Source organism: Mchenga conophoros, linkage group LG10, assembly GCF_057382185.1.
Source record: "Mchenga conophoros isolate Kocher_MC1m ecotype Shallow Benthic linkage group LG10, M_conophoros_male_GT1.1, whole genome shotgun sequence".
Taxonomy (NCBI): domain Eukaryota; kingdom Metazoa; phylum Chordata; class Actinopteri; order Cichliformes; family Cichlidae; genus Mchenga; species Mchenga conophoros.
In genome coordinates this window covers 3,964,793-3,978,114 of record NC_140535.1, presented here as the reverse complement: position 1 = coordinate 3,978,114, position 13,322 = coordinate 3,964,793, and the positions used below count along the sequence as shown (strand labels likewise).

The window sequence follows — 13,322 nt, the reverse complement described above, 5'->3', positions numbered from 1 at the left end:
GTTAAACAGTTGTTGATACGAAACTATAATTCTAAGACTTCATGCTCAGTGCAGTCTTTTTGCCACTAGAGGGCAAACTTTGTTTAAAAGTTAATGGGTAAATGAAGTGTTCAAAACAACATAAAAGAGAGGAGCGTCTGCAATGACAAGGATCTTGGCTCCTGACCGCATGTAGATATTTATATATTAAAGTAAATTTATCAAACATGTATGGGACATTGTCTGGTCTGTAGTCTGTTACAAGTCAAGGTTCTGTGTTTTGACATTTACTTTATACCAGAAAACAGAAAAATGTATCAATGTAAAGATAAGTTCATACTCCTCCCCATTCAAACCTCTTGTTCCTGTAAGGATGTGGTGTATGTAGACAAGTACAAGTGCTCTCCACATCTAATATACACATTCATGGTACTTAATATTTAACTCATGAAACAACTGGAGAGACTTTATGTTTTGCAAACAAAGAAAATATGTGTGTGACACAGAATTTCCCATTCTTTCTAACAATATGGTCAAAGTGTATTTATTCTTCATTTTCACTAATGATCGCTTCGTGGTGACCCTTTAGAAAACAATTCTCACTTCTTCTCACTTCTTCATTTTAGCATCACTGTGGATTTTTGTGACAATTACAGCAAGTCCTATTTGAATGTTCAAATGAGCATCTTATTATTTTTATAAGCTTCAAAATGTTTCATTTGCTTACATTAAAAACACTTTTGAACTACTGGTACAAATTAGGTTTCAAATTAGGTTGCATGTAGCAGCTTTTTCCACTGAGTGATTAACAGCCAGAGGTGAGACAAGGTTATGACCTCTGCTGGGCTGAAGTGAAGGGCAGGGCTGCAAGGCAGCAATTAGCAGTGACCACATAATGACAAAACTCCGAGGTCTAGCTAACTTTCCTTTGCTCTTAAACAAGCACAATCTCTGCCAACAAGACAGCTGTTGTGCATTTGTTTTTAGATTTGTATGTAAATTATTTTCACTTTGCCATAACAGATCATCTGCCGCTCTATCTCTAGCATCCTCTTCTGTCACACCAACCCTACTGCGTGCCTTCTTAAACTACATCCATGAACCTCCTCTGACATCTTTCTCTTTTCCTCCTGCCCAGCTACGCCATATTCAGCATCTTTTGCTCACTACATCCACCGTCCCTCCGCTGTACATGTCCGAACCATCTCTAACTTTGCTCCACCTGAGCTGTCCCTCTGATGTACTCCTTTCTAATCCTGTCCATCCTGCTCACTCCCAGTGACAATCTAATCATCTTCATCTCTGCCAATCCCAGCTTGGCCTCCTGTCTTTTTGTCAGTGCCACTGGTTTCCTAACCGTACATCACAGCAGGTGTCACTATCATCTTGTAAAGCTGAACTTTCAGTCTTGCTGTTGACCCTCTTTCACAAATCACCTGGACACTTCTCTCCACCCACTCCAACCTACCTACCCTCTCTTCTTCTTCTCTCTTGTATACCTCAAGTGTATCATGTCTTGTGTCGACCAGCTTTTATTCCTTATCTCTTCAGAGCATACCTCCAGACTCTCTACTCTCACTGTAGACCACAGTGTCATCTGCAAACATCATAGCCCGCGGAAACTCCTGACAAACTCCTACTTGACCTCATCTGTCAACCTGTCCATCACCATCACCAAGAAGATCCCTGATGTAATCTAACCCCCACTTTGAATCCATCTGTCACTCCTACCTCACCGCTGCCTCACTGTCCTCATATATGTCCTGCACCACCCTCACATACTGCTCTGCCACTCCTGACTTCCTCACGCAGCACCACAGTTCCTCTCTTGGTACCCATATACTCTCTCTAGAGTCACAAAGACACGGTGCACCTCTGTCTGACCTCTATAATCAAAGCAAACATCACATCTGTAATGCTCACTGATTGTCACCTCTCTTCTTAACTCTCACATGTGAGTACTCTCACATCTTCTCATTCCATTTACTTCGCTCGTTATTACATTTCCTTGTTTCCATTTCTGTCTTTAATCACTTTAACCTGCTGCACATCCTTTCAATGCACACATTTCTTCACCACTTCACATTTAAAGAAGAAAGGGATGGGACAAATCTGACCGTGCGACCAAGCTACTCAGCGTCAAAAGACTATTGCTATTGCTGTGTGATTTATTAAAATTACTGAAGGTTGCATTACACCTGCTAGCTGCAAATAATCATGTGCAGTTCCTTAAAGTAGACAGAAAGAAAACATATTACTAACAGAGAAATAGTTTTCTATACGATGATCACTGCGAAAAGTGCAGCCTTACCTAATGTCCACCCTACTGTTACTCATTTATATTAAGATTTTAAAATCTAGTTGGTACTGCTTTCAGAACTACACATGACTGTTTGCAGCTAGCAGGTTGTTAATGCTATCCATCAAGTCTAACAGCACCTCAGCTAACACCAGCTAACAATATTAGCTTGGTAATAGTAATAAATCACACAGCAATAGTACATTACATAGTTATAAAAAGCATGACAATATATCAAGTAATCCAACGTATTCAGAATACGTTACAAATTACATTTTGAGCCATATATTCTGTAATCTGTAGTGGAATAAATTTAAAAATGTCATCTTCCAACACTGCAAAACTGTGTAATTTTAAAACTGTATATATACTGTATATTCTGTGTGTTTATTATCTCACTCTTATTGCCTGTTTATGCACTGTCCTTATCTTCAACGTCATGCTGCTCTGTTGTATCTTAATTGCCCCTTGGTGATAAAAAAAAGTCTTTCTGATTCTGGTACAACTCATTATAAACCTTTTCTTCTGCCCTCTCATCTCTTTGGTATACACCTTGCATCCTAACACTCCTGCCTACTTTCTTCATTTCCCTAACTCTTCAGTTCTTTGTTGACTTCTTCCTTCGCATACTTTCATACTTTTGTACTTCCAATGCCACCATCAAGTCTCTTCTTTTCTGTCTTCTTTTCCCTGTCCAAAGGATACACCAAACACTTTGGCTGTTTCTGTCACCACCACAGTTCTATCTCATCTGGTAACTCTTCCTTACCATCCGCAATCTGTCTCAACTCTTACCTGAACTCTAAGCAACAGTCTTCTACGGGTTTTCTTCCGGCACCCTGTATAGTCAACAGCATTAGAGACAGTCATTGTTAACCCAATCCAGGATGGAAAACTTATCGTTTGTGATTCACATGTTTGATTTAGCTTTTAGTTTTTTCACCCATCTGATGCAACCCTCCCATTTCATCTGGGCTTGGGACAGGCAGTAGAAGTACACTGGCTTGCGCCCCCTCATCACTGGGTTGATTATGATTCATACTATCAGTCTGGTGAATTCAACTATGCTCTCTGCGAACTCTTATCCAAGTCTTGTAAAGTTCAACTCGCTAGCTATAGCAATGCTCTGTGGTCAGAGAGCCCCACTTTAACTGCTGTGGGTTGTGTGGGAACTATCCTTCAGACTCTTAACTTTGACCACATGTTCCAACACTCCAAGTGGACCCTATAATGATAACCCAGCATAATGACTGACTTCTTGTTAGAAGGAATGCTCTATGAACATACGCCGCTGCTTTTTCTTTCTTTTCTTTTTTTTTTTAAAAACCTGGAATCTTTGTTGTGTGCAAAAAAAACTACTAATACTAAGGAACATGAATCACGGTTAAGTGTAGAGTTTAGTGTCTTCTGCCCTGGAAAGTAACATTTTTTGTAGCAATTTATGTCATTTGTATTACAGCTCCATTTCAAATGCAGTTGGCATGCTGCATAAAACATAAACTGAGCAAACTGAAGGGTAAAATCAATCAGGTCAAATCTTTATTTCATTGAAAACAGTATAAAGAAATGGATGGATTTGCTGTGATTTCCAGACCTGTAGACCAGGGGCCTGCACTAATAACAGACAAAATTCAATAGTAGAAATCACTGCATGAGCTCGGGAACACTGCTGAAAACTATAATGGACTGTGGTGAAGTGGTTAGTATCACTTGTTTTGACATATCCAAATTTGAAAATGACTCTGGAAATCATAGACGATGTGTTTAATAGGCTAAAGAGGAGAGTAAGCATTAGCACACAGTTCAGTCATTCATTCATGATGGAAATGCACACTTGTGTGTACTACACGAATAACTTCTACATCCGCCAAGGTCCCATTATTGCTGAGCAACGTATGCAGGCTTTGAAGTAAGGCTTTCAGCAAGACAATGCCTGCCAAACAAAACACTGCAGATATTTCACCATCATGGCAGAAGAGTGAAAGATTCTTGGTCCAGACATGACAACAGTTTGCACATATGAAATATGTGACAAAGAACGTATCGTACTGTTGAGCAGCTGAAATCTTAAAGCAAGCAAAAACAGCAAATTAGTCTCCTCGGCTCAAAAACACTTAAGAGTGCGTTTCAAAGAAGCAGCAACTCAACATGCAGCAGACTTTCAAATGAAAATAAGTTAGCAGAACAAAAAATCCAATGATTTCATTGCATTGTGTTTTTTAATCAGTGTTTTACACCGAGGCCGGTGATTCATATCATGATTCAAGGAAAAGGGGAGGAAGTGTTCCTACATTCCTGTGCGAAGGAAACTGTTAGACATGTCATGACATCAGTACTGACAGATCTGCAAGGTTTTGTTACATGACATAAATCACTGAGGGAAGGTTATAGAAATGTTCTGCTTATGGCTAAATTAGAGAGTGCATGTTTTTTAGTGGCCCAAACATTACACGTGCTGGCATGGCAACCAGCCTGCCTTTCTGACCCGACTCTAACAAAAACAACTCAGTCGGCTGCTGCTCGTATCTCAGAGGCAGGCCAAACACTTGATCACGTATATATCTGGACGATGATAACTAAGTAAGTAACTGCTCAGATCTTTCACTCATTTTTCAGCTGTTATGAATAACTGCACTGAAAAGTGATGACAACATATTTATTAACCCCGGTTACTACGCACTCTTCTCGATAAGCAACCTTCTACTTTACGAGTGTTATTTTTCCGCCTCATAAATCAAAACACTTTCAAGTTTTGAGAGAGAGATAAACCACTGGAAACGTCTCTAATGTTGCAGAGTAAACTTCAACATGCCTCTATGATTAATAGCCAACACTGTGACAGATATCCAGTGAATAACACTTTCAATGGTGAGCTGTGCGTGCTGAAATACGCAGAACCCGAACCCGTTTCAACCCGACGACTAAGATTTTATAGCAGACGTGTATGCTGAAAGGGATTACCGCACCCCATTACACGTAACTGCCAGTAATTTCAGACAGAGTGATTCACAATTGTTGTGTCATTTGGTTTACTGTTTTTAACATATTTGAAAAATATCACATCACATCAGCAAAGGATGTGTGTTTCACGCAGGTATGTTTCTTCAGCGTGTGCCGACAGATTATACCACAGGTCAGGCTGAAGCTCGGACTACAGACGTCAGGTCTCACTTTGTGACTCTAAGCAGGCTGATCATCTCCTTTTGCAAGGGGCAAAAATGACAAAGATATACTGGTCGGCACATAAATATTTACATATTAAAATTAGTTAACAAATTAATGTAGTTTAAAAAAAAACAATTTCTCACTTTCTTTTTAGCTCCAGTTGCAAGTTGCTTTGAAATGAAGATTTTACATATAAAATATATACAGAGAAATCAAAAAAGTGAGCTGCTGGTTTTCATGTTGTGCAGCTGCACAACGTTAAAACTATTGAGAAGCGAAGTGAATAATATTGGTCTCTTTGCTACAATGTGCTGTTCTTCTGGAAAACCTGACTTCTTATCCTTCACGTGCGTGTTACTTTGCTATGTTCCTCCCATCTAAAATGTATTGTTAAAACCAATAAAACCCACAATATGCTTGGATTATGACTTATGTTACTTGGTTATTTTGTGTTTAAAGTGTAATAAGATGTTACTGCAAAGGATAAGTTGATAGGCTTGTATTTCTGGTACAGTTACTTAAAATTAATGTTTCCAATTGCTAATATTTCCAAAGGATTGCAGCGTTTTTGCAATAAAGGGGATTAGTGTGTGGCAAATGAAATTACTGCCACGAATGACCACAGATTGGCAGTATTGGCACTGATCACACTGATTTTTAGACAAATGAAGAAAAGAAAGAAGTTGTGGTGTGAGAAATAGCAGAGGGGCCGAGATAACCACAAAGTTATTATCTGAGAGGAGGCTTTTTATTGAGGTGAGAAAATTCTGTGGCAGACACCAAAAACATACATTAACATACCACTGCAAAGCCAAGGTTAGCGAGCCTGGACTTTACTCACTTATTACCCCTAACTATCCCTTAGGAAATATACATCTATAATGTTTGGCACACAGACCTCTAATAACAAACGGCTAACAACCAGTCATTATGGGGGTTTGAGCAAGAGATTTACAAATCTTAGGTTCAGCAGCGTTGGACTGGTTCCTCCTGCTTGAAAATTGTTATTCTGTCAAGGGCACGGCGAGCGGCGTGATAAAATCTTGTGATTTATTCTCGGTGGCTGATAATTACTGGTGTCTTGTCACCTGTCAAAAATGAATGGACGGGGAGAGTCCGAGGCTGTAGTCTTCATGCTCTTTACACCACAGCAGTAAATCTGACATGTTTGTGAAGCCATAAATCAATGCCTGCGATAAAGCCTGTGCGCTTCATGGAGCTGAGCAGCAATGGGCTGCACTTTTCAAACCATTTAAGCTATGGAGGTATGCAGGGTTATTTGAAAGGTGTGGTAAGTACAGTGGTTTAAGTGGTTGCTTTATAACTTCACAGGAATGGTCAATTGCAAACCAAGGCAGAAAAAAGTTTGCAAAGTTACAAGTTTGCTGTGCAAAAATCTTAGGAGTGAAAAATCTTAAGATCTATGCTTTTAAAACATGTAAGTGAGAAGGATTTTTTTTAATGAAGCATGGACATATGAATTGCAAACTATACATAAAAACGTCTATGTATGCAAACTATACAAAGAAAAGCACCTGAACTTCTTTAAGTTGCTGTCCAGACGTGTTTCTTTCCAAGCTCCTTAGACTACGATGACCTGGATGACTGAGAACTTTCACAGACACAGTCACAGTGTGGGCACATTATAAAGTAACACAGTCTGTAATACAGTAATGTACTGCACAGCTCCTAGTACGTCTGTATCCATATTACTGTTCACATTGATAGGTGGCACATACTTTATGCTTCTTCCCTGTTATTAAAATGATTTGTGGTGATACGTGAGATTTAACATTATATTGTTAACTGGCAATCATGTATGTATATTCCAAAGTAACCAGTGATTTAGCCCTTTAACAGATGGTAGTGGATGTATTTGTGTAAGTTGGCTTTAAAGTCCTCAAAGAAAATGCATTCTTATTTTCCACATACTTAACTTAAAATGGGTTTGGTGTAAAGACTCAACAGTTTTTTTGAGACTTTTAAAAATGTCTGTGTTTCACTTGTTTTTAGCAAATAGTGCAGAAAAAATGTAATCAAGGTATGAAAAAACTTTTTTCATGTAGGTTTATGTATTCAGTTATATTCAGTTAAAAAACATAGGAACCAAACATAACCCAGGTGAATAGAAAATACTGTTTTAAATGATATTTTAATTAATATTTTTATATTAGATGACCTCTAAGTTGCTACTTCTGAATAAAGACAAAACTGAGGTTATTGTGTTTTGCCCTAAAAATTTTAAAAACATGGTGTCTGATCAGATAGTTATTTTAGATTATATTACCGTGGCCTCTGTGAGGAATCAGGACCAGGATATTTTCTTCAGTGTGCACATTCAACAAATATGCAGGACTGCCGTCTTGCATATCTGCAAAAGCTCTAAAACTAGGAACATCCTTAGAGTAATGCTGAAACATTAGTTCATGCATTTATTACTTCTAGGCTCGACTATTGTAATTCATTTTCATCAGGTTGGCTCCTTAAAAAGCCCTCCGTTGATCCATATTGCTCCAGTGAGAGTACTGGTTGGGCTAGAAAGACAGAGCACATTTCTCCCTCATTTGCTTCTGTTCACTGATTCTGTGTTAAATCCAGAATTGAATTTGGAATCCTTCTGCTCACATAAAATGTCTTGAATAATCAGGCTCCATCATATATTAAATACCTCATAGTACCATAGTGTCCCAGTGGAGCTCTTAGCTCTCAGACTGCCGGCTTACTTGTGGAACGGGCTCCCAGTTTGGATTTGGGAGACATACACTCTCTCCATGTCTGGAATTAGATTTTAAACCTTCCTTTTTGATAAAGCTCATAGTTAGTGCTGGATCAGGTGACCCTGCACCATCCCTTAGCTATGCTGCAATAGGGGGGGGCAGTGTTTCTTCTTCACCCACCTCTCACTATGTGTCACTGTCACTATTATACCACTAATAATTTTAAAATCTAGCTCTCTGCCCTAAATGTTTTCGTCCTATTTCCCTCTGCGCTCTTCTCTTTTACTTCATCTTCAACCGGCCACGGCAGACAACCACCCCTCCCCGAGCATGGTTACGCTGGTTTCTTCCTGTTAAAAGGACGTTTTTCCTTCTTACCATCACCAAGTCCTTTCTCATAGGCGGGTCGTCTGATTGTTGGAGTTCCCTGTCTATGTAAAGCAGGGGTGTCAAACTCCAGGCCTCGAGGGCTGGTGTCTTGCAGGTTTTAGATCTCACCCTGGGTCAACACACCTGAAACAAATGATTAGGTCATTACTAGACCTTTGGAGAACTTCAAAACATGTTGAGGAGGTAATTTAGCGATTTAAATCAGCTGTGTTGGATCAAGGACACATCTAAAACCTGCAGGACACCGGCCCTCGAGGCCTGGAGTTCGACACCTGTGATGTAAAGGAAATTTATGTGGGGAAAAAATGTATCAAAACCTACCTGACTGTATGTGACAAAGTCATTTCCAAGTCTGGAAAGTCTGGATCTGATTGATATCCTCTGGCATGACCTTAAATATGTTTTTTCTGCTCAAAAACCTTCCAGTGTATCTGAATTAAGACAATTCTGCAAAGAAGAGTGGGCCAAAACTGAAAGACTCACTAATGAAAAGTCACTGCCAATGATCACATAAACGCTTGACTCTATTCCTCCTGCCAAGGATATCACAACCAAGTACTGGGTTTAGGAGCAAAGTGTTTGGGTCACTTTCTTTCCCTTAATAAATCACATTTTCATTCTAAAACTGCCTTTTGGGTTATCTTTGTCAAATATTAAAATTTATTTGGCAATCTGAAGTAAAATAAATCAAGAAGGGGCAAATGCTTTTTTACAGCACTATAATTAGATGTCCTTCTTCTGTGTGTGTAATGTTTTTAAAGGTTGCTACCTCAGAGCTTCGCAGTGACCTTCAGTTCAGTGTTTTGCTACTAGAGTCTATTCTTTACTTGGCTCAAAGCTTAACTATGACCTTACTATCCACTCTAAAATCTGACATAAAGAAACAAGTGAAAGGAAAACAGGAAATCTGCAGTACTCCTCAGCACTGATTGCCAAGGTCTCTGTTACTATGTTGGAGGAATGGAGTACTATTCTTTCAAAGGATTTTCTTTTATTTGGTATCTAGTACACTGGCTTAAAATCAGACAGCGTAAAAAAGAGAAATGCCAAGTATTCACTGAGCCTTCATGTCTGGTGGATGGAACAACACCACTGATGATAGAAATGTTTCATCACAGCATAACTGTGAATAACTGTATTGTATTAATTTGCAGTGAGGGAACATCCACCCCTTTGAACATACAAGCATATATGTTCTTTATTTAAATACTCAGGAAAGAAAAACAAGAGAAACGAGACACAAAGCGCTGTCTTTGTCCATTACCGCGAACAATAAATCATACATTATAATCATTTTGCAAACTGCAGTAAGATTTCCGTATTTAATATTAAACTGCATTACAACATTGCATCTGACTTTAAATGGATCCCCATCTCCACTTGCAAAAGACTGAAAGATCGATAGCCTAAGCCGGCACCAATTGCAGGTTCTGATTGTAAAATATTTGCCCCCTTTTTTCCCTCTGTCTTTGAAGTCTAAGGCTCGCTCTGCTCTTGTCCTCCAGTGCTGCCCAGGCCTGATTTATGAGGACAAGTTCCAGGGAAGCTACTCTAAATTACATGGCCCTTAAGCCTGAGCAGAGAGATACAGAGAGAAGGAGAATCGCCACTCCAGAGACGGCTAATTGCAAGCTTGAATCTAACCCAAGGTAGATAAGAAGGTTGCTTACTTCCCAGGCTTGACACATGGGGAAGCGCATATAACAGGTAAATGTGCAATTTGTCATGAAGATCTGTGGGACTAATTTGATAGAAGATGTATTTAAATGAATAATGAATATGCCTTCATTAGTAAATAATGTAAAATTACATATTGTACAGGGCAGAGAAAGAAGTCATTGTGGGGAACAATCAGACTGAGCATGCTGTTGTTTGTAAAGGTGAAAGACAGAGTGACCGAAGGCCTGTGATTAAAGAAAAGTGAATTACAGCTGAATGAAATGAGCCAAGATGTTGACATTGAACTAATTAAATAAAGTAAAAATAAAAACTAGACTCTTGAAAACATTTTTAACCAACTGAAATGATTTTGCGACCATTTATTGTCAGTAAGTTCGTTATTTGTTAGTTCGGTAAAATTTTATGACAGTTTGTCTGATGAGGCATCGATAGATGTGCTTATTGAGACGCTGCATGTCTACAAGACTGTGAGTCAACTGTTCTCACAAAGTTTTATTGGACTAATTTTCCTAAATCTGACATATGCTCCATAAAAGTGTAAGTAATACTGAAACTGGTAGAAACTAAGACAAAGTTAAAACGTTTCAAACTGTAAAACTTAAACTAAACTGCCTTGAAAACAAAAGGAAATAAAAAACAATCAGAAAATGGAAAACTATAATAACTGTGGTATGAAGCAAACTGGCATTTCCAAAGTGCAGCATTTTGCTTTTATTTTACAATGAAGTGTTGAAACTCTCCTGTGAGGGAGAGTCAGAGTAGAAGGAGGAGGACGTGTCAGTGCCATTTGCCTTGAGGGTGCCCATAAACCTGAAGAGGGAGAGAGAGTGCATCATTCTTTACAGGTGAGTATACCATGTGACCTCAAGATCTTTAAAAAGCAGGTAAACCTGTCTTGTTGAGGCACAAGTTATCACACAGCACCAGGGGACTCAGAGCAGGAGAATACACGGGCTGTCGGCACAGCAGCAAACACCGACAGCCCCACAAAAGAAGCTGAGGCACATCAGCGAGCGTGCGACGGAGTGCTGGAACCCTGCACTCACAGCTCCTCGTGCAAACCACATCTAGGATTTTCACTGAAATTGCACTACAAGAAGGAAGATTTTACGTTGTCTCATCTGGTGTGCGCACTACTGACACAATGAGCTGCAGCAGCGTTGCGAGCTCCGAGTTCTCTGAGGAAGAGCTTGAACTTGGCGGTCTGGTCCAATGCGAAGATGAAGGAAGTCCCAAGCCATCATTCCAAGACGAGAGTTCAACCAGCAGCCCAAGCGAAGCAGAGGAAGGCCAAACCAAGAAGCGCAACCGACCGGTTCGCTCAAAAGCTCGAAGAATGGCCGCTAATGTCCGCGAGCGAAAACGCATTATGGACTACAACCAGGCGTTCAATGCCCTCCGTGTTGCCCTGAACCATGACCTCAGTGGCAAACGGCTGTCCAAGATTGCCACACTGCAGCGAGCCATCAACCGCATCTCTGCTCTCTCAGTTTTCCTGAGCTCTCATCCACCCAGTAAGCCCTGCACCCACCGTGAGTGCAACAGGTCATCAGTGGGACCGGCAGCGATGGGGGCGTCACGGCTTGAGCAGACCAGGTTAACAGTTCCTTGTCCGGAGCATCAGAGCTACGTCCCCTGGCACGCATCCATCTCTCAACAGATGCAGCCACAGCCAGCGCCTCACATGCACAGACCTCATGCCTACGTAGACAACACAGTGCCATCATGTCCCCCATCACCACACTACCCTTGTTATCCCACCGAGGGACAGTTTTATGCCTCACACAGACACTGTGGCACCCCCTGTGATCTTCCACCCAGCCCTCTGAGATACCCTCAGGTGGATGAGGGGTTGGGATACCAGCCGGGGATGTGGGCCTCCTGCACTCAGGGATACATGGACACCTTTGCAGAGCCATCTGCTACTCTGGGACTTCCATGGCAGGTGAGCTACCTGCAGGAGCCGGAGAGCAGCTTCCCCCTGTGCTCTGATATACTGTAACAAGCTTCACGAGTACTGTGAAGTCCTGAAAACTGAAGAACCCTGATGGACTTTTTAAGGGTTTGAGGGAGTAACCTTGTGCTCTTACTGTTGCTGTTATTGAAACTTACAGGAAGGCTGTGATTGTAGAGCAAACTACAGTCCTGCAAGCTGAACACAGATAAAGGAGCAATGGCAATCTAGACTGCAGAATGTTACATATGTTAGGTATTTTGTTTTGATGTTGAATTTGAAAATGTTAATTCTAAAGAATGTTTTGCAATCTACAGATGACAATTCACATAATTATATTTTTGCTGTGCTAAATTGTCCCCTTTTTCGGCCTTCTGCAAAGGATGAATTATTGGAGTTGCATTAGTAAATGTAAGGTAATAAAAATGGGTGTGTCGGAAATAAAAACAGACAGACTAGCATAAAAAACAGTGCTATGTAACTATGCATACAGCATGCTAGCTTTCAAGTAGTACAAAGCGCTCTGAAAGAAAATGTGACTAAGATCTGGTTTCAACATTCAACATGCTTATGTATTTATTCTCTGACTTTAAAAAGTACAGTCTGTTTGTGTTGTAAAGACGCTGCTTTTCCTTTGCTTTTTCCAAGCTTGAAAATTAAATGTTTAAAATGATAGATGACTCTTTTTATGGCTCCTTTCATAAGAAAACAGAAAATGCATATGATTCCCAGGACTACAACACTGCACTAACACAAAGCTTGCATTAAGCGTGTGCATCAGTGTGTGCATGCATGCCTGTGGGAGTGTGTTTGATTATAGCCTAAGGCTGGTAGCCTCTGCCATTCAGAGTGTGAGATGACAGAGGTCCTTCACTCAGATGAGAAACGTCCGTACAAGCCCATTCTTGCCATTCTTCTTGGAGGAGAGAACTCACTGTGTTATTTACTTACAGCACAATAAAAACACGAGTAGAAGGCAAGAATGGCGAAGCAACAAAAGCACATAAAAATCAGGCAATACTGGTTGAAAATTGTATGTATTGGCTCTTGAAAAGAATTCACTTCTTATATTGTACCTTTCAGTTCAAACACTGAGAGGTCAGCTGATCTTCTTTGAAATCAGAAACAGCGAATAGTA

At 40.2% G+C, this 13,322-nt stretch overlaps 1 protein-coding gene across 1 annotated transcript; it reads left to right on the top strand.

Moving 5' to 3' along the window:
* The first annotated feature begins 11,145 nt into the window (after positions 1-11,145).
* On the top strand, positions 11,146-12,828 carry bhlha9 (basic helix-loop-helix family, member a9). Its single transcript, XM_085287901.1, has one exon. The coding sequence runs from the start codon at positions 11,375-11,377 to the stop codon at positions 12,230-12,232; it is 858 nt and encodes a 285-aa protein (XP_085144027.1). The 5' UTR covers positions 11,146-11,374; the 3' UTR covers positions 12,233-12,828.
* Positions 12,829-13,322: the final 494 nt, after the last annotated feature.